Here is a 22571-nt window from a genome sequence, read left to right as displayed (position 1 = left end):
CCTAATCCTCTAGGACTTTGTAGGCCTTGAACCTATAAGAATGGAAGCCATTAAACAACATTGAAATGGCCCAATTTGTCCTGGTACACAGAAATAAAACAATCATGTTGAAATCACTTACATATATAACACACTATTTGAAATTTAAGGTAATAACATGAATGTATCATCTTCCAGATAGTTGGAAATCTGCCTGGGACTAGAGAATAACAGATGTTGGAATAAGTCCAGAAAAAGAGTTCTCAAAGTGAAAGAGTTTCAACTAGGGATCGGTGAACAAAAGTCCAATATGGGATTCTTTAGGCAAGGAAGGAGATGCCCAAACATCAAGGGTGTAAGAAAACAATTTGGTATCCACCCACTGTAGGCATTGCATGAAGAACATGATTATCCCAATGAAGCAGGGTCAGGTCTTTGGCATTCTCTCAAAGCTGGAATGTACTAGAACTTATATACATTTAAGCCATAGGATATTGTTTAATATTAATTACTAGTTTTTAATTCATAACTATTAAATAGTTATGCTATTGATGACCAGATATCGCCAAGGGAAAAAGATCAACAACACCTAATACCAACACGCAGAAAGGAGCATTATAAAGATCCCACGAGCTGTGGTCTCCTCAGAGTGAACGTTAGTAACTCGAACTGTACACCTAAACTATTTTAATTTTCTGAAGCCACTTTATATCTGATTCCATCTGATACAAAGTAGGGGATCACTATTAAGATGAAAACTTTCTCTCATTATTGGGTCCAGGTAGACGTTGCCTTTACTGGAAGTCTTCCGGCCCCTTCTGTAAGGAAGCTACAACTTTTGAGCTGCTTGAGTGGGGGCTCCGTGCAGAGGAAGTAGGTGGGGGATCTCAGGGTGGGAGTCAGACACAGTGAACTTCCAAAGCAAGAAAACCAGGGCCTCTGGGATAGGCGGTGGCTCAAGGGAGCCCCAGGTTTCCAGGGCAGATAGAGAAGCTGCAAGGGGCCCAGTTAACCTCCTGCCCGGGGTTTGCTCAGGGAGGCAGTCCCAGAGCCAGTGGCTACTGGGGGAGGTCGGGGGGCGGATGGGTAGGCAGAGTCCCTTACTCTTTAGACTTTTCCGATCCGTGCGCGGAGTTGATCCGATTCACCTCTTTCTTTTTGCCTGGTTTGGAGGTCATGGCCGGGCTCTGAGTGCAGAGCAGCTGAGCACCCAGGGCACCGCGTCGGCGGTTGCCAGGAGACAGCGCTGCGTCCTGAGCGCGGGGCGGGTCCTGCCTGGACGGCGCAAGCCGGCTGCCAGCCTGTCACCAGTCCCAGAGTTCAGGTCGCCACAACCAGGTGGAAACCGAGAGCTGGTGTATGGGGAGTAACTGAGGTGCCAGGCGACGAATTAGTTGGATTGATGGCAGCTTTGATTAACTAACTGGAGTTCTGTTGGGCGGACTCTGCCTGGCTTTGCTCTTCTGAACTTAAGACACATGTGGCCTCTCCTGGAGGTTCAGCCCTTTGAATATTAGTATTCAGTGGATATTATTTGAGTCCCCCACTCCCAGGTCTTCTCTTGGCTAACATAAGAAGTTCCTTGAATAATTCTCAAGGAGACATTAAGGACACACCGAGTTTGCCCATGACTTAAAAACTACTGAGATTCAAAAAATGAATCTGGTGGGTGTAGGGGGTATGTTCCCTACAGGAATGACAAGTCAGGTCACCCCTTAGTCACTTAAGGTTAGATGATATAAGATACATAAAATAATCATGCAGGTATCTTAGCTATTCATATAAAAGAATAAATCCAAAGGGTACTTGATAGACTTTCTAGAAAAGTCTGTGGAGCCTGACCACACAGATCCAAGTAAACTAAGACTATTGAGACTGGCACTTAATTATTAGTTAATCTATGAAGGTATTTATTAGTTATCTTGTCTTGCCTAGTTCTTCCCTTTGGGCCTCAGTTTACCCATTTATAAGCAGGAGATGCTGATACCTAATTCTCAGTTCTGTTTTGAGGATAAATAAGAAGCATGTAAAACATTAGGCACACCATAAAAGCACAGAAAAATAGAGGTCACTCTCTTACAGATGACAGCTCAGATGACTTCAAGGAGCAGACAGATAACATGAATAAATGAAGCCACCCAAGTAAATACTAAGTAGCGGGGCCTATATTTAGTTTGGAATAACTTTCATATTCATTAAAACAAAACAAAATGTTGTTCTGTCCCAATGTAGCTTCACTTCAGAGAGACTTCATGCACAACCCTAAGAACTCTAGGCTGTCTCTCCCACAAACCTAGAAATCTTTACATAAAATAAATACTTTCTGCTCTTGGGAAGAAGGTATTTCCCAGAGTCCTAGTTGTGTAGATGAGAAGCAGAGCAAATCTTTTGATTTCTCTGACAAATGGATGCCCATCCCCCTCCACCCAGCATAGTCTATGCCTTGTCAAACTATTCTAAAATTATTACTATTGAGGGTTACAGAGATGACAGTCAGTAACTTCCTTGTATTCCTATATGCAAATTAAATGAATTTAGTCAAAAGTATTAATGTTCTTACTGCAGGGTGGCCTAAAAATCTCTCCCTATACTATATCTGAAGGCAATGAAATCATCTTCAGAGCCTCCCTGCTTATCCCAGGACTGGAATTTTCAGAGAATTATCCTGAATGATAGTTTCTCACTAAACAATGAGGAAATGTAATTTTACACCAAATCTTATTAGAATTATCAAATGCGTAGTCATAAGCATATGAAAAGACTCCTGGTTCAAAATAGCACAACTTAAGACAGGTGAGATTCATCTTGAGAAATGGCTATCCCTGAAGCCACTGTTAATGGCTGGAAGATACTAAAACCTGTAGAGAAGAAAAGCCGTAGAAATCAAAAGAACTACATACCACTCACATTTGTAGGAAAGCACTTCACGGCAAGAGAAGCAAAGTGTCTTGCCAAATGTTACAGGGATGATTATTGATGGAGTTTGGGCCACAAGCATTAAAATAGTTAAGTGCCGACTTTTAAGTCAAACATCATTCTTCCACTTAGAATCTGCTTTCTTAATATCTATTAAAATAGGATTAACATAAGGGGATTGTCATCAGAATGGAATGAGAGAACTTGACAAGTATACAGTGCCTACGATATGCATATGTGGAATTTCTCTTCTTTCTGGAATTAAAACACTGGTCAAGCTATGATTATAAGAAGGAAATATATTCCTTTGTAAAAATCTAGCTACAGACCTTAAGATGATATTTATATGTGTCAGTGCAAAAAATGTAGCTGCCCTTTTTTTAAAAAAAAAAACAATTTTTATAATCACAACCAATGTCACTTTGGAATAATAACAATAGCTGTGAATTACTGAGAGCCTGTGACATGTCAGGTTTAGGAAGAGGTTCTGACTCCTTTAGAGACAGACCTAGATTTAAATACTGATTCTTGTTAGCTGAGTAATCATGGGTAAGTTGTTCAACTTCCATTTTCTTCATTTGTGAAAAAGGAAGAATGATACCTCAAATATGATTGACACATCATAATACTGTATCATAGATAAAGAAACTTCAGTGCAGAGAGGAAATGAGCCTTGGAAACCATAATGCAGAGAAAATGTGGAACAGGTGGTGAATGATATAGCAAGACAAATCATGTCATAGCCTAGACTCCCCAATACTACAGGCTAACTGTTCAGGTTCTTACCTTTCAGTTGTTTGCCCTGAACCTCAATACAGGGATCAACATTCAAAGGCTAAGAAACAAGAGCTTTAGAGCTACTAGGCATAGCACCTTTCCCCAATTTATACTTAATTTGGGGGAAGGAGATATTTGACTTAGGGCAGCAGCAGCCCCTGCTCCACAGGGAAGTGGTTAGAAATACTTCCCCATATTAACAGAAACAAAAGAAGCAGGAGTCTCTCTGCTTGGGGTGGGGGGGGGTCTGTCTAAATGGGGAAGTGAGCTTCATTAACCTCTTCTCCCCCAGCCACTGGGAGTCCTGGATGACTGGAACTGAGTTAGGGAATTGGAGAATGGCTGAAGAGCAGTATTTTTATTTCTCAAAGCCATAGTTCCAGGAAGCTTCAGAGGTTTAATTCCACGGCCTTAGGGAATTATAAAGATGGAGCTGTTAAGCCACTTCTGCACAATTAGGATGTACAGTGGCTTGGACTTTAACCAATCAAATGAGCAAGTGTTAAATTCCACATGCTCTGAATAAGTTGGAGGTTGATTGTCATTTCAAGTTCAATTTTCTCATTTCTTTAGAAATTGATATCCTTTCCCTTTATTTTCTATAGAGCTTTATTTGTTCGTATTTCTATATTTCTATAATATTCGGCTTCATTTTTTATCATTACTTATGCCCAGGCTCTTCTCTTTTACTGGGGTGCAACTTCACTCAAAGCAAGAACAGTTGTAATATTTCACCAAATGTTCCCGCTGTTTACTGGTGACAGTCCTTGCTTCCCCAAATGCTGAAGTATAACACCAGAGAAGCAGGCCCAGGCAAGTGTAGAGTGGAAAGAAGAAGCTTTATTAAAGGACAGCAGAAAGGACTTCTCCCTGAAGGAAGAAGGGAACCCAAAAGGTGGAATCCATGGAAGGGGAGGTCTTCCCTTTTTTATAGCTAAGGTCTTCTTTCAGCTTTCCCACACTCCTGTCCTTTGTTTCCCTTTATCTTGCAGTGACAGAAAGCAGGTGGGAGGGACCAAAAGGTGGGAGACAGGTGGCCGAAGGAGTAATCTGGGCAGGAAGGGCCTGGGGCAGCTTTTGATTAGCATTGCCCTCTTTGCTGGGAGTCTTTCATTAACAGTTCCTTCTGATGGGCTCTTTGCTTTAGGGACATTAACATTTCAATTTCTCCAAGTGCTGCTCTGCTTTCCTGGACTCCATTCTCAATAATGGTCTCCGTTTTATTTATCTTACTCCATATATTAGACCAGATTTACCTAACTACACTAACTACCTATCTTTAAATCTGGCTTCACAAATTCAGATTCAATGTGAAGACCTTAAGCCCCTGATAATTAGAGCTCAGAGTCATTGACTGCCTGTTATATGCTTAGCAGGGTCCTAAGCAAAGCAACTTGCCTGAAGTCCAAAGCACCCAGAGAGTGGAGCTAGAATACAACTTGACTCCTCAGCTCCCTTTTACATTGCCTCCTTTAAGAGTTTAACAATGTTTACTAAATTGTCCCAACCGGCAGGACACATCAACGTGGGCAGCAAACTGAGATGGGGAGGAATGAAGGGACAAGAGACACGAAAGGTGACAGCAAGACAGGAGTCTGATCAAGCTGCAAACATTTATTGTTCACACAGGGGTATTTATATGCTGAGGATGGGGAAGCTCTCTTATGGGCAGTTGCTGGATGTCTTCACAAGGTGAGATAACCGCAGGATGTTTCAGGAAGACAGATGGCCGCAGGATGTCTCAGGGAGATAGATGGCTGCAGGATGTCTCCCAGGCAGGATGTCTCCCAGGGGGCTGTTTCTTGTAACTGTCATGCTATTCTTTGAAGGAGAACTTCCTTCTAGCCCCTGGCACTACATATTATTGAAAATAGTTTTGTAAATCACAGTTTAGATTCAGTTGTTTATACTAAGGTGCACTCTCTGCATTTGTTGTAGAGGATTTGAATCAGGGTAGATATAAAACCCTTTCATGGGCTGGGGATGTGGCTCAAGCGGTAGCACGCTCTCCTGGCATGCGTGCGGCCTGGGTTCGATCCTCAGCATCACATACCAACAAAGATGTTGTGTCCGCTGAAAACTGAAATATAAATATTAAAAAATTCTCTCTCTCCTCTCTCTCTCTCTCCCTCTCTCCCTCTCTCTTTAAAAAAATAAATAAATAAATAAAACCCTTTCATATAGTTTTCCTGACATGGAAATTCTCATTATTCTGAATAAACCTTAATTCATAGTTTTAATGATCTTTGAAAATCTGAAAAGAGATTTTTTTTTTTAAATGGGGAAATATGGAAATAAGAATTAGTCCCACTTAACAGATTGTGCTCAAATTATTTTCAAATTACAGCATCACAGAAAAAAAAAATCTTAAGAATATTTAGAGGAGTACTAAAATATCCAGCATTCAACAAGGGAAAGTTCACCATGAATGGTATTTAATAAAAATGACCAGGCATAAAAGCAAACAGGAAATGATGTCTCATTAATAAAATCAATCACTTAAAAATGACTTAAGAATATGGATGACAGAATTGGCTGATGAAACCGTAAAACACTTATTATAACTGAACTCTATATGAGTGAGAAGCTAGAAGTAAGTTGAATATGCTAAGTTCATTTTATAAACATTTAAAAATTTAAAGTACAATGTTTATAATGAAAAAAAGATATTAATGGTTGATGGCTGATTCCATATTGCAGGAAATAGATTAGCTAACTTGAAGACAAAACAATATAAATGTCATTTTTTTCTTGACTTTTAGTTGGTTGTGCTTATCTAAAGGTTCAATTTAGATTTAGTTTTATGCACTGTGAATTTCTAAAAAGGTAAGATTTGGTTCCTGCCTCTGAAGAACTCATAATCTTGTGGGGCAAACAGAAACTGGAACTGATATTCACAAAACAATGCCCGTGAATTTTACAGGATAGCCATGAATCAAACTCTGAGGCAGCCCCTAAAGCACATTGTAACTGGAAAGAAGTATCTGCTGAGATGAGGACACAGGGCATAGCAACGGACAGATAGATAGGAAGCAGGTGAGAGGGACCATTTAAATCTGGACCGAGTAGCCCTGGTAACTTGGTGCAGGAAGAAGCTCTGGATGGTAGGAGATGATGCTCTGAGGAACCTAGCACAAGAGAAAGAGCAGTATAAAGACATAGGGAAAACCTCCCTATTTTCCCACTCTTGCAAAAGTGTGCCACCAAATCAATTTAAAAGAGTCTACAGAGACTGCATGGCACTAGGGTACTGGCATTTAGACTTAGCCTTCAACTTACCTTCATCATGTGTTAGATGTCTAATGTTTTAGGCAAGCTATTTAGATTCTCTGAACCTCATTTTACTCATCTACAAAATGTTTATAAACTTCATTCATCCTCTGATTATTCTGATTTGTGATTAAGACATCTATGTTAAGCAAAAACAGAGCAAATAAAACAGTGCAGCTATTCTCTAATGAGGCTCTGTCACTTCATCTTTGTGAAGTTTCTAAAATAAGTTGGCAAAAACTAAAGTTGCAAAAAAAGAAACTAATAAAATATTGTGCTATGATGATTTGTAAGGCTTATAAAGAATTCTAAAAACTTTGGGAAGGATAAAAATTCATCAGAATTAAAAAGAAAACATAAGAATTTCATGATTTTAATCAGCTATGTTATTCTCCCCAAAGAACCCTCACTTTATGTACCTTGTTAATTTAGTTGGAAGTGAGTCTCTCTTTTGACTTAGTTGCTTATAGTTCTTTACATTGATGAATCTTAGTTTTCTATGCATTTATATCTCATATCTTACAAAGACTATAAAATAAAATTTAACATTCATTAATATTATATAGTTTTTTTTAAAAAAGAAAGTTAATTAGGAGTGTGGAGCAGAAAAAAAGTTTAAAATATTTTATCATAAAATTGTTCATTTTAGAAACATAAAAAAATAAAGATACGTAGAAATTTTCTAATTCCAACTTCCAGAAATAGACACTGATATCATTTCACAAAATATACAAAATTATTTTATAAAATCAAGATTATACTATTTGACTCTTTCTTCTTAACTTTGTTGGTAATATTTACCCATGTAGTTTAATGGTTTTCTACATCATGAATTTTAATAACTGTGTAGCAAGCCAGCACATGAATGTACTTACCTATTGCTCTCTTGTTGAACTTTTAAGCTATTTTCTATATTTACCTAATGTGGACAGCAGGCTACAGTATAGAGGAGATTAACAGGAATGAGGAACTGAAGGCTTGGACTTTGGTTCCAACTGTGAGTGGTTCTGGTTAAATCATATCACTTCTGCAAATTCTAGTTTCTCTCACTTGGAACATTTTAGGTGGAGTAAATGAAGGTCCAGTTCTTGTTAGACCTAAAGTACTGATACCAGCCCTTCCAGGATTACTGCACTGTGGTGGGAAGGTCTTGGGTGGGGCATTGCAATGGGCCATCTGAACCACTGGAAGGTATCATGAAGACCTGTGCACTGCGGGCTGCTTGCAGAACTGAAACAGCAGGAAGTGAGCTGTGGCAGAGGCCCTGGAAAGCAGTGAAAAGGTAACAAATTATCTTTGGTTCTGTCCACCCTTTCCCCACTGAGGGCTAAGAAGATGGACAGTAACTTGTCATCCTCTGAACTCCAAGTTTGCATTGGTCATTCAGAGGGATATTTTTCACTGATTACGTTTGTGCATATTTTCTGCTTTATAACCAAGTTCTTAAAAATCCTATGATTTTAAAATGCACATTGCTTGAAAAGTACTTCCTTTAAATTAAATTTACTTTATCAAGGAGTCAATTAAAAAACACAGAACTAACGTTTAAGGTTGAAAGAGGGAGAAGCATTGGATAATAAAGATAGGCCTAATAAACAGACCCATCCATTCTTTAAATTAACATGTATTTATTGGACATCTGCTATGTTCAAGGTCCAGTTCCAAGGGATGAAGAGATATAGGGAGGGTAAAAAATAGACAGAAAACTCAGTCCTCATGAACTTATATTCTAATGCACAGAGACAGATAATAAATACTTCATAAATAAATTACGTTGTTATAGTATGCGATGGGGGAAAGGGATATAAACGAAATAGGAAAGATGGAAAGGAGGAAGGAAGTTTTTGTTGTTGTTGTTGTTGTTGTTGTTTGTTTTTTACATTAAAGGCACAGGAGTGACCACTCTGATAATGTGACATTTAAAGGCAGACTTGAAGTACATAGAGAGTAAGCCACCTGGACCTATGGGGAGTAAGAGCATTCTCTAAACTGTCAGCAGGAAGTGAAATTTTTGAGATAGGAGGGTACATGATGTTTTTTATGCCTCTGTGAGTAGAACAAGCAGCAGAGAAAAGCAGTAAAAGGTGAATTTAGAGAGGCAGTAGGATGACAGGTCCTACAGACTTCTATTATGGATGTGGTATTTATTCTGAGTCAGATGGAAGCAGTTAAGAGAATTTGGGGCAAAGATGTGATGTGATGTGATTTAGGCTTTAAAATGCTCTCTCCAGATGCTTTATTGAAAATAGATGTGGGTGGGTGTTGAGGAGTGAGGAGGTTAGGAGCAAGGGAAATCCCATTAAAATGCTTAAGTTAATTTAGAGAAATGCAATGTTTCTGACACTGGGATAAATTATAGGAGAATAAGACTCAGTGTGATTATTGGTGTATTTTGTAGCCACTAGGATATCTCTGATAGATTGAACACGGTATACAAAATAAAAGAGGAATCAAAATGACACCGAGGGTTTGGGCCTGAGCAACTGAATGACTGGAACTGCCTTTTCCTGAAATGAAAGAGATTTTGAGAACCTAAGGTTTGGGCAGAAAATAAGAAGTTGAGATTTGAATGTGGTTTGCTAGAGGTTAGGAACTCGAGCACTGAATTGCTACCTTCCTTTTATAGAGGGATATTGAGTTAGATAATTGAATCTGGAGTTCAAGCAATAGGTCTGAGATAAAATGGGAATTGGGGGGATGATCATCATAAGACAAATTCTCTAAAAATCTTCACTCATTCCATAAAAATATTTTGATTTTACAAGAACATAGGAAACAACTCAGTTAAGTCAGAAAATGATTACTTTTAAGACAGAATGCTGAAAGAAATCTCTGGAGACAGAGTCTCATGCTCAGAAAACAAACAAGAGCAAGATGGAAATGGCCTTGAGTGCAGCAAGTTGGAATTGACCTTGAGCGCAGGTGGCTGGGTAATAACAGAATTTTGTATATAGGAACCTTGTGTATGGCCAGGAGGTGGTTTATGGGAACAGAGTATCTTAAGGTTCTTTTCCTTGACAGTTTATAAGTTTTGGTTCTGAGTCCCAGAATCAAAATGGAATTACTAATGCTAGGATATCCCATTAATTACTAAGGATGTGTGCTTATGTTCTTTGTGTAAATAGTCTCCTTGATTTCTAGTTTTTTAATTCAATCCATGCTGCTTAGAGGAAATTCCCACTTTAGGATATTGTCTTTTATTGCTTTAGATGATTATTTTACTTTATTGAAAACATCACTCTAATGTTCTTCTCCTCCAAGAAACTATTGATGTACCTGAAACTTGTGCTAGGAAAAGATGGAAGTTTCACAAGCAATCATTGGATTTTAAACTTAGGATCTCATTTTGTCCAGGACTGCATTAGAAAGTGGGGTAGTGGGCACACCCTCAAGTTCAAAGAGTGAAATGACTTACGCAAACAACTAACATAATTATTACTTACTTAATACAACAAATATCTATGAATACTATGTGCTGGGTGATATTCTGAAGATTGGAGATAAAGCAGCCAGCAATGAAGACTGTCACACAGAATTTAGAACCTCTGGAGGGAGCTCAAAAACAAACAGGAGATGTATGATATGACAGGAAATTGATAATCATCAGGAAGAAAAACAAATCAGAGTAAAAGTAGATTCAGTAACTCATTATATGAAAATTTGGGAGGGTCTAAAATGAGGGGGATTATATTTTTCATGTGAGAATAATATAAACAATATATCTTTAAAAAATATTGCAAAAAAACTTCAAAAAATTTCTATTTCTGTAACAATGCTCTTTCCCATATGACTTATCAATTGCTCTCAATAAGGGCAGAGTCTATTTATTCTTTGAAATATGTATTTAGTCATGTGATTTCTCTACTTAGACATTAGTAAACATGACCCAAGTAGAGGTTTGAAATGTGAAAGTGAATTGGAGCTGTCTTTTTTTTGGTCTTGTAACCTAGAAATGTAAAGTTCTACCAGCTTCTTAGACACCCAAGGCTAAGTCATGCCCACCAGATTCTCAGTTGACAATGAATTAACCATCAGATATACAAGTGAGGCAGCACTGGATCATCTGGCTTAGGTCAGTGGGATTTTATGTCACTAAGCTATACATCAGGATCCCCGAACCCACGAATCTACCCTCACCATTGAGGCTACAGCAAAGCCATTGGGTGCATTTCTGGATCAATTTTGTGAAGCCATAGCTGATGTGCTGCTGAAAGCCAGAGTGTTTTTACTATGTGAAAACTGGACCTTAGGGAGAAAATGAAGGGATCCTGCTGTCTTTCTAAACTTTGAATTTTATTATCACAGCCTTAGAAGGTAGAATCCAACCACAGACCGTAGGCAAAAGATACAATGCCTGTCCCTGGTCCAGCCTGCAAAGGGCCGTCACCTGTTTCTGTCCCTCAATATCTGTGCCCAGGTGCACCTGCGAAGGCCTCCCGCCTCAGCCCTTGCATGTCAGCCAGCCTCCTACCCCTTCTCCGCGGGCTGCCAGTGGGACCTTCACCAGGCTTCCCTGCTGAAATCTCCTAAGTGATTCTTCTGCTTACACAGAGTGAACTCCACCCCTCCCCCAAGCTGCTCAGTCTCCCCCCCCACTCTGCTGCCTCTGAGTGCACATCCCTGTCCCTCTCTGCAGCCCATTCCTCCTGGAGAGGGAAAGGTGAGTCCCACTCCTTCCCCTGTCCCAGTCCCCAGGCCTTTGCAGGTGCTGCCTCCTCTGCAGTCTGACTGGCTCATGCCTCACCCCTTTTACTTCAGTCTGTCTCTTCTCCTTAGCAAAGGTCACAAAGCTGCTCTTTCATGGTTCTATTTTCCAAAAGCCTTTACTGCAATTTATTATAAGTCTTTTCTTGTTTATATGTTTTATTTGTCTCTCCTTCTAGAATATAATTGTGACTTCTACAGGAAACACTGTCTGGCCCTCCTTCACATGGCATATGGTCCACAGTAGGTGCTCAGCTTGTTGAATGAACACGGGAACAAATGATGGGGCTTTTATGAAATGTGGTCAAACAGCCCCCGTTCGTTGCCATCACCTGAGTGCTAAACATCACGCAAAGCCCTTCACATACACAATCTCACATCAACATCCCAATTTATGAGTGCAAATGGAGACTCATAGAGTTTTATGGACCTGCCCAAGGCAAGAACACTGCAAGTGGAGCTTTGTGATGTGAATTAAAAACTGGTGTACCAGTTCTTAAGAACCCAGAGAACACACGCCAAAAATAAGCACACATAAACATCCGCTCGAGATATTTCACAGCACAGGCTGTGAGGTGCTGCTGAAGAATGTGTCACCATGGTACTCAGACCTCCAGGCTTCTTATCTAAAGCATCTAGTTAGTCCCTGTTTCAACCACATTTTTAAAAGAAAGGGGTAGGAATTGCTTTTTCCAAACAAAATATTCACTGGAGATTCCAAAGCATGTACGAATGACTTGGAACAGGAGTCCAAGTCTGCCAGGCTCCTCAGCTGCCCGTGCTGCCTGAGCCTCCACACGTTGTGTACCGCAAGGTTCCCCTGGTGTGGACTGTCATCACCCAGCTCACGTCAAGAGTAATCAAAATGATCACGTTTTATTGAATTTCACTCTTGAGCAACTGCAGGAGCAGAGTCCTGCTGTTTTCCCATTTCACAGATGGGGATGATCATTATGGAATTCTCGCATCAGGGTCACAAACCTGGTGATTGAAGCAGAGTCTACAGGCAAGCTCCACTGATGCCAGAGCTGTGACCTTTAACCCTGGCCTGTCCCAGTCACCTCTGTGTGGTTCTGTACATGGACGTGGAACAGATGCATGGTCCTCCAAAGCAGCATGACCTCAGATGAGCCTTAAAGAAGTAGAGGAGTCGCCTCTAAGGCCAGCAGCCCCAGCATGTGCCACTAGTGGACCCTTCCATGACAGAAGCCACAAGCACATTGTTGACTTGCAGGGGCATAGATGCCAGGTAAATTCAGGCTTGTGCCTTCTGTAGCTCCCTATCTGTGTGACTCTGGACAAGTCTCAGAACCTCTCTGAGCCTGAAACTCATGGAGACATAAAAGAACCTACTTCCTAGGGGTGGTGAGACTTGAATGAGATAAAGCCTGGGGACACCTCATATGGTAGTTGTAACAGAGTGTGTGCCTAAGTCAGAGCCATCAATATCACTAACCTCTTGAGTAACTTTTAACCTTCTACTTAAATTCCAACAAGAAGAAAGGTGGCTTTAATGACAAAATCAGATCAACCTGTAGTTGATGTAGGGCCTGCTGGGGAGGGGAGGCACCCCGCTGTTCCTATCAACACACAGAGGAAGGTGGGAACGGGTGAGCAGGTGTGCTTCCCTCATGGGAAGTGTCCTCTGGACGCAACAGGGAGGGGAGGTGTGGATTAAGGGCTACCCGATCAATCTTGTCAATATCGTCCCGTGCACCTATTAAAAGTGAAGAACAGGATGTCCTTACTTTATTCTTGCTTTAGCTATTTGCAATTATGGGTAGGTGAGCTTGTCTTTGTAGAACAAAAATAAAGAGCAATTTTAACTGCTACAACTAGGGTATCATTCTTTTACAAAGCATACATTTTAGTCTAATACCAGGAAATTGAAACAACTGAATTTGACAAAAATACAAAGCTCCATCCAAACTCCCTTTATTAGAAGGAAATGAAATTAATTATTAAAATAGGAAGGAACCAAAACCCTACCCTCAGTGTTGTCGATCAGCATTTGGTCACGGCCAACCCATACGACGAGGCGTGAGGGAGGACACTACAGATGCTTCCTTCCAGTTATAAGGAGGATATATGTACTAATACCAGGAAGGAGAGCTGATGGGAACACTGCGGGCACTAGCCTCAAAGCACATTTACAATAGAGAATCCAAAAACAGGCCATGGCATGAAATCAACCTGAAACTGCACACACAGTATCATGCCATGAAGGTCATAACACATTCTAATGACGAACTCAGATTGACCTGTAGTTGGGGTAGCGCCTGCCAGTGAGGGGAGGCACCTGGCCCTTCCTGTTGCCAGATGGAGAAGCTGGACGCCAGTGAGCAGGCATGCTTCACTCATGGAGAGAGAACTGCGTTCTCTCCAAACAATGCACCACAATGACTATAAATATTTACAGATAATCTGAGCCTTTTAAGTTGAAAATATTTTACTCATTTATCCATCCCTCCATTACATTTCATTCACATTGTTGCTATAAGAAGCAGTGGGATTTACTTTTTAAACTGAAGTCTCCAGAGGTGATCTCAAGTAAATCAGAGACGATAGAAGTAAGCCTGGCACTGCGACAGCCAGCCTCACCTGTGGGGGTGAGGGGCTCTTCCTTGCAGTGTCCCCTACCCTTTCTAGTCTAAATTACCATGGGTCCCTTGTCTCCAGAGATGGTCTGTCCAGTACAAAGCATGCCAACATATTCCTCGTGAAGCCTGACAGAGAGACAGGGCCACCTTAACACATTTTGACTCCAGAAGAGCTGGCTAGAATAAGATAAGCAGTATGGTCTTATAATTTAGCTTATAATATTTTAGTCTCCTACATATACCCTCTCCTACTTTTTAACTTATATAACTTTCAAAATTTGGGAGTACCTTATTTCTTTATATGAAGAAAAACAAAACCCTTGCTTGGTAAAATCATATTTCTTGAAATCAATTTTTATATTTTGTCTATCAAGTCCAAATGGAAAAACCTGAAACCATGAGAACTATCAAACTTAGTCATAAGTAAAAAACTTTCATCAGGCCAATTACTCTATAAAATGATCATTTTAATTCATTTTTATAAACTATGAAATCAAGACACTAGAAAGATAATTTGCCAAGATATCATGCTAAGCATCAACCTTGCTCTCAGGAGTCCTGTGTTGACAGGAGTCACAGTGCTTGAACTGCAGGTAACCCTAGAATGGTCCTGCAGGACTGGAGGAGTTGATGCTATTTCTGCCACTTGTAACAATTGCTGTCTCTGTCTACCATCATCCCCTTCGCATACTGCTCCATGGCTATAGGCTTTTCAGCAAGAGATGAAAAGCAATTTGTACTCATTTTCTCCAATTTCTTTTTTCCCAATTTTTCTTAAGTGTATGTCAGCCAAGATTTTGCTTCAAACATTCTGCAGAGATTTCTATCGTCCCAACTTTGAATGGTAGCATATCACTTCCCCTGTGATCAGCTCTTGGGTCCACCCTTCCTAACTGTCAGCAGCCCTGGACAGGCTGTGTACCTCTCTCCCAGGCCTGTTCTCTTCCAGAGGACCTGCCTGCCCTCTCAAGGTTTGGGTCATCACTCATACACCCCAGGATGTCACATAGCTGCATTAAGGTGCTCAAGGCAAGGTTCAGAGATTGGCAGGGAGGGCAAAGAGACTACCATGTGAGTAGACAACGGGGAGAATGGTTGGCAGCCAGCCTTGAAGACTAGCACAGACTTAAAAACAAATAGAAGCTACATGTGTGGATGAAGCAAAGGGGTGGGAGATCCAGAGAAGTACATCTCTGGATGGAGAGAGAATGGCAATAAATTCACAAACATGTGGACGTAGAATATTCAGACTCCCTACTTTTATTTTAGACTGTTTATGAAAACTCGTTCCCCACTTTCCTCTTTGCCAAGAAAAATCTGAGACTTTTAAGAGTTCAATTGCCCTTTGTGACTAGACAAGTGAACTCCCAACTGTGATCAATGAGCTCGAAGCTACGGGGTGCTCTGCTGTTTCTCTGCTCTCCCTCGGGGCTCAGGGCAGCATTGCTCACACTCGTGATCCCTGCAGCCTGGGACCTGCGGCACTTCCCACGGCCCCACTGCCCGCATTCACTCCTGCAAGACTGGAGCTGAGTCATACAGCAGCCCTACCTGAAAAGGATGATGGAAAAAGGGTACACAGATCTTTTCCAGACTGTAAAAAGAACAATAAAGGAGAGGGTTGAACTATCTTTTGAATTACAAGTCCATAGTGTTATCACCTTTTTAATAGAGAAAATACAAAATTTTAGAGGTTTGGATAACCCAGCTAGGCCACTTTGTCCCCTTCCCTTTCCCGCCCACGTGCCTGTGAGGCAGAGCTGGGGGTTCTCATATCGGGGCCTCAGCTAGAATCCTGACGTGGAGGCCCACACCAGAGGTCGGCAGAACCCTGAGTCATCTCCTCTGTTTTGTCACCTATGCTTCTGTTCATGCGACCCGTCTAGGCCCCCATCCCTCCCTGCCACACATAATGCCCTGCGCAGGTCCCCAGAGCAGGATGCCCTGCTGGACCCTGCTGTCCCCGGGCTTCCCTGAGCCTCTCAGACTGATTCCCCCAGGGTTACCTGATTCCACGTTTCCACCTGAGAACCAGGGCAGGGTGGGGGACGGGCCCTGACCTCCTCCTGGCGTCCCCTCCGCCCCCCCACCCCCCGCGGGACGTCATGCTGTTTTGGGGTGTTGAGAGCCACAGCCCCTGGCACTTGGCCAGAAGTCATGGTTGAGAGGTGACCATTAAGATGATGCTGGATTGATTCAATTGTATATTAGACCTTTACTGTCCCGTCATAGGATGGCTCTTGCTGCGTTGGGCTCCTGTCACTTTGGAGTTCCCGTTGAGTTCTTGCGGGGTTCCCAGAGCGAGTGCCTGCGCAGCCCGGGTGGAGGGAGTTCTGGTTGGTGTGTGTGGCTCCTGGAGGAGCCGCGTGGTGTCCGGGAGAGGTTCCCGGGTAGCGTGTGTGGAGTGTGCTGGTGGAGTTCAGAAATAAAGTTTGTTCCTGCTTGAGTGGCTCGTGATTTGTGCCCAGCCAGACTGCCACACCGCGGCCCAGTCCCCAGGATTGGTGGCTTTTCACACCCCAGATCTAGAAGGCTGGGCTGGTCCCACCCTCCTGGTCCACGGCTCCCGCGTCAGTGGCCACAATGGGACATCGCTGTGTCCTGAGCCACCACACTGGTCACCCCACTCTCCACGCCCACTCCTGCCCCCTCCCTGGTGGGGTCTCCGCAGCTCTCTGCTGTCACATGGCCGCAGTGACCTCGAGGGCCTGGTTCCAGGGCCCCACGGTCGTGGACATCCCTGGAAGCCCAAGTCCTTGTTGAAAGGGACCCGCGCACGGCCCCGGGTCCTCCTGACCCCCAGCAGAGTCAAGGCTGAATCGTGGTCACGCTGCACGGCCCGGGTTCGGAGGCCCTGAGCACAGCCATGTCCAGCACATCTCCTTCCCTATGCCGCTGGGCCACCTGCTGCCTCACGCTGCCTGTCACCCCGCGTCACGTCTGGGTGGTGGGTCCCCTTCATCACTTGCGTGTCCACCTTTTGAATCAAGTCCTCACTGGGGCTGATGTGATGGCTGTTGTGGGACACTGCACCGTCTTGGGAACTGCATGGTCATTTATGTGACCGACTGCTTTGGGCACAGCTTTAGGTTTTCAGGAAAATGGAGCCGAAAGCGCAGGGTTTCCTGCCTCCCCTCCCCCGCGGTTTCCATGATCACCAGCATCTCGCGTTTCTGTGGCTCCTCTGTGACAAGGTGACAGGGCACGGGTTACACCACGGCTGGGACCTGAGGGGCTCCTGCCCCCACTGCTCCTGCCGCAGCGTTCAGATCACACAGGACAGGCCAAGTCCAGGCCTGGGGTAGACAGGCTGCCTGCGCTCACGCGTGTGCTGTGTGAGCTAGGGCACCGTGCTGAGCCTCTCTGGGCCTCAGTTTCCTCCTCTGTGCAACAGGACTTACCTCGTGAGGCTCTGCTGAGGATTAAATGAGTGATCTCAATGGAGAGCTCAGAGCAGCGTCCAGCACAAAGTGGGTGCTCAGTAAGTGCTTTTGAAAGTGTGAATCTCAGGCTACATTACAGGGTTGGGGGACGGAGGAGGGACATGCTTCTCCAGCACCACCTGCCCCCACTGCGAGTTCTCAAGGCTTGGGTGGCACAGAAAACTCAGCCCCAGAAGCCCTGCCCTGAGGATCCAACTGCACCAAGACCCGAGTGCTGAGAAAGTGAGCCCTGCATAGAGGCCCGGGGGCCGTCTAGACACCAGGCCAGCAGGTGCAAAGGTCCTGTGGCAAGAGCACCGCAGATGCTGGGGACCCCCAAGGTGGCCCGTGTGGCTGCAGAGGTGTGACGAGGGGCATAACAGGAGACCAGGTCGGAACACAGCCAGGCAGCCCGGAGAGGTACCAAGGCCGTTAGAGGATTCTGAGCCAAAGAGACAATAAAGATTTGTTCTGAAGGTTAGGTGGCCCGGGATCAAGCTGTCCTACTGTGCTTCATCCTGCATTTCTGTGCTGAGGACCAACTGCGGGGAGGTGAGAGCAGCGAACTCGGTTGAGAGTCTCCGCACAGTCCAGGCAGGGGAGGGCGGTGGCCAGAGTGGCTCGGTTCTGGTCTGTTTTGAAATAGAGCCGAGGAGATTGGCAAAGGATCGGACCTGGCCATGAAGGAGGGAGGGGAGCAGCAGACAGCGCCCTGGGCCGGGAGACTGGGAGGGCGGGAGGCCAGGAGGCCGGGAGGCTGGGAGGGTGGGAGGCCAGGAGGGGCGGGTTCAGGGGAATCGCAGGGGTCCACTGAGGGGACCTCCGGGGGCCGTGGGAGAATCAAGATCGCGGGTGACAGTGATGCCACAGATCTCCACGGCAAGCCCTGGAAGGGGAGCAGAGGACACTGGTGCCCTGGGCAGGGGACAGAGTGGGTCACGGGCAGCTGCTGGGGCCGTTCCCGTCTCTGCATCTGCCCAGGTGCTTGCCCCGTGAGCCAGTCTGCGGGAGGAGGGCACCATCCTGGGGTCGGAGGATGTGGGCACCGTCCCAGTCCTGCGCACGGGTTTCCTGCCAAAGAGGACACCCAGAAGCCTCTGCTGCTGTGGACACCATGTGCCCCGCCCGATCCTGGCGCCCTGGCGCCCTGCTGGCCTCCCCCGTGGGCTCCGATGGCGTCTCTTGCTGAGACGCCCACCTGCGTCTCTTCTTGGTCGCAGACTCTCCCTCCCGGGTCCCGGGTGATTTCTCTTTCCTGGGAGATGCGTCCACTTCGCGAAGGTCCTCGGATCAAGCTCAAGTGAGAGGGTCGTCCCCTGAGTTCCCTGGACTCCTGTTCTGCTCCTCTTTGTGGCTTCCTCCTCTGGACCTGGGGCACTGGTGCAGCAAAACCAGGGAGAAGCGCCCTTCCGCGGAGACCTTGGCCGTCCGCGCCTCTGCCCTGTGTGGGGAGCTGGGGTGGCCGCCTGGGAGTGGTGGGCGCTGGGCTGGGTCCAGGCTCGCAGGCGGAGGGGTGCCACGGTTTGCCTGGTAGGGCCGGCAGGAGGGGGCTGGTCTAGGGTCCGGGGTTCTCCAGGGAGCAGCAGCGGGAGGTGCCCACCAGGAGATTCTGTGGGGAATGGCTCACAGCGTCACGGGGCCAAGAGCCCCAGCCCAGCCAGCTGCAAACAGAGGACACAGGGGCCGACGGTCTGGTTCCAGCTCGAGCCCAGGACTGGGAACCGGTGCTGAGGGTGTGTGTCCCCGTCCAAGCCTGAGAGCACAAGTCCCGTGTCCCAGCTCAGCATGGCCTGGGGACAAGAGCAGACTCTCTGCCCGGGTTTTCTGATCAGGCCTCCCCCGAGGAGGCCCATCCACAGGGGGAGGCCCCTGCGGTCCTCAGACTGCCGTTCAAAAGCCTCACCCAGAGACCCCCTCACCGACACACCCAGAAGGACGTTGAGTCCCACACGTGGCACCCGGCGGCCCATCGAGGGTCACACAAAGTGGACCACACAGCTGGAGAGGAGGGAACAGAGGCCGGCAGCAGGGCTGCGAGGGCAGCGGGAGGGAGGCCGTTCGCTCCCTCTGGGTGGGGTGGGACGGGGTGCCATGTGACTGGACCTGCAGGCAGCACGGGGCTTTAGACGGGGTGTGGGAGGGGCCAGAGTGGACCCCAGGACCACAAGGTGAGCAGATGGCAGGTGGCATTGTGCCATCGAGGTCGGGACATCTGTGGGGAGGGCTCGTCCAGGGAGTAAGACGGGGACTTTGATTTGGAGAATACCAAGTCTGAGAGGTCTCTTAAATGTCCAGCTGGTGTTGTCGAGTAGACGATGTGGCTGTGACATGGAGTGTGGGTGGAGTTGGAGGCCAGACAGCGTCAACAGATGGTACTCATGGCCGTGGGAGGAGGTGCCATCTCAGGATGAGTAGAGATGACCGGGGAAGAGGCTGCTGGGAGGTGGGGCAGGACCAGCAGAGGGACTGGCAGACCAGGCAGGGAGTAGGGGAGGGGCCAGGAGAGAGGCTGAGCCTCCAGGACACGAGATGGACCACTCGAATCAATGGTCTGAGAGGACGGGTGGAGTGGACCGAGAGCTCACCACTGGCTTTAGCAGCATGGAGATTGTTGGTGACCTTGACAAGGGCAAATTCTGTGGAGTAGTTGGAGCCTTTTGAAGAGGTTACGGTAGAGTGGGAAGTGGAGCGCGAGAGCGAAGGTACAGACGGTCCTTCCAACATGTGTCTCTCCTCTTAGCCTTCTATCATTGGATTTACCAAGAGTTAACATGATTCATTATTTGCCAAAGAACCAGCAGCTGGATTTATTAGTTCCCTTTTTTTCCTTTTCGGTTTTTAACTCCATTTCAGTTTTAATTTATTTATTGCTTTCTTATATCTATATTGGGTTTATTTTGTCTTCCTTTTCTGGCTTTTTGAAATGGATGATTAATTCATGCATTCTTGTGTATTAATAAAAATCATTGTATTTTTAAGGCTATGAATTTTCCTCTGAGCATTGCTTTGGCTGCATCACCAGTTTCTGAAATTTTTTTTTATTCCTAAAAATGGTTTTTGAATTTTTGTTTTGAAAAGTTTAATTGTTATTGTCTAAATATTTTGCAATTTTTATTTATTCATTTATTTTGCTCCCTTTGATTCAACAGTTATTTGAAAGAGTTTACATACTTCTTAATGCTACAGGTTTTTGTGTGTGTGTGTGTGTGTGTGTGTGTGTGTGTGTGTGTGAGTTTGTGGTTAGTATTCTCAAATTCTATTATACGGTAATAGAGAATGTCATTCTGTTTCTACTTTTGAAAATTTAGGCCTGATAGTCCCTTTTTGTGTGTACATTTTCAAAAGCATTTTTATAAATATCACATTGTCTTCTACACCCACCCCCAGACACACACACACACACACACACACACAGTCATTGGCTTCCCATATTCTTACTGGTTTCCGCCCCTTCGTCTGTAGTGGGCTGAGGAGGTGAGTGAAGACACAAGGCTGCAGCACACTCTGCCCTTTCTTCCTCCATCCCCAGCGGTCCTTGCTGTGGCTCATGAAGCTCCGTCACTGCGGTCAGCTCTTCCTGACGACCTTCATCCTGGATCCGCTCACAGAGCCTTCCTTCCTCTCTTTGCTCTTTCTTGCCCAGCTTCAGCTTCCCTCACCCTAAAGCCAGAGCCCCTGGTTTCCTGGGCTGCATCCGTTTGCTGTGTTTCTGCCCATTTTAGCATTCAGCCATTTTTAACCACAGGTTCCGTGGCCCTGAGTCCCGACCTCTGAGTCGCTCTGTCCCAGGCACCTTGTGTGTTCAGCCTGAGGGCCCTCTCTTTAGCCAGTGTGTGTGGCTCGTTGACGTCCACTGATGGGGCAGACGCGCTGGGTCTTCCTTCTCTCATCCTAGTCCAGGAAGTGCCTCCTGCTTTGATAACTTCTGTGGGGGTGCCGACCTCCCCACATGTCCTGCTTTCTTTGTTTTACTTTTTGTATATAAGCCTTCTGATAATTCAAGCAGCTCCTATTTCTTGATGATGTTAATTAATTCAAGAGGTATAAGCTTTTCACATGACCCCTGCAGGATTGTTAAGTTACAATCCGCAAATACAACCAGGATACAGGAAGGAATGAATCTATAAGAATTGTGTTCTCAAAAACTTTATCCTTGATAAAACTATCTCGATGCTATTTGAAGTTCTTCATGTGACCTGAGTGTTACATTCTGCCCTTTGATACACAGATTCTCTTAACTCAAACTCAACAGCATTTTTCCCAAGTATGGTATCATCATAATAGCTGAAAATGAAAACGATTCCAAAAATAACTTCAAGTTAATTGTGCAGGTGAGAAAATACATCCACCTACACATCAACCAGTGCCAAATTGTCTGAGTGAAAAATAAAATAAAATAAAATAAAATAAAAATCTGGGAAGAGAGAGACTAAGCCCAACTTCTGGAAAAAAAAACAATGAAACATGCCACAACATATGGAAAACACCACTGTCTATTATAAACTCCACAATCTCAATGCAGGACATCACTTCAACACTGAATCTCCTTCACACAAGTTGCATAAAAAATTCTTTTTAAAAGTACATAAAGAACAAAATGATTTGTGCACTCTCTTCCATCCAGTAGGTTTTCCATATATGGCATCTGGCATTCACAATTCCACTTTGTCTTATATCACCTTCTACAGTGTGACAATGACTGCTTAAATCCTCTTTTGAAAAGAGTTTAAAACTTACCCTGCTAAAAAGAGCTCTTTGGTGATCTCATGAGACCAGTTTCTGGCTAAGAGCTGGATATAATCTCGACTATTTCCTCTCCTTGCCATATCCCCCTACTTGTTTCCAGAAAATCTATAATATGTAATGATTTAGAATTAATACCCCAATTCCCCAGATCTTTTAA

The 22571-nt window shown here is 44.7% G+C and overlaps 1 protein-coding gene across 1 annotated transcript in view; it reads right to left on the bottom strand.

Moving 5' to 3' along the window:
- Positions 1 to 1157, bottom strand: part of LOC308633190 (androglobin-like) — a gene marked incomplete at both ends in the record, with an annotated part of 78981 nt that extends 77824 nt beyond the window's left edge. The window contains 1 exon segment of the mRNA XM_081265733.1: positions 1084 to 1157. Coding sequence (XP_081121859.1) covers positions 1084 to 1157 — 74 coding nt within the window.
- Positions 1158 to 22571: the final 21414 nt, after the last annotated feature.

This window comes from Spermophilus citellus, assembly GCF_964194105.1.
Source record: "Spermophilus citellus genome assembly, chromosome: 14".
NCBI lineage: Eukaryota > Metazoa > Chordata > Mammalia > Rodentia > Sciuridae > Spermophilus > Spermophilus citellus.
Note: the sequence above shows the minus strand (reverse complement) of the source record. Positions and strands in the feature narration are given on the sequence as shown.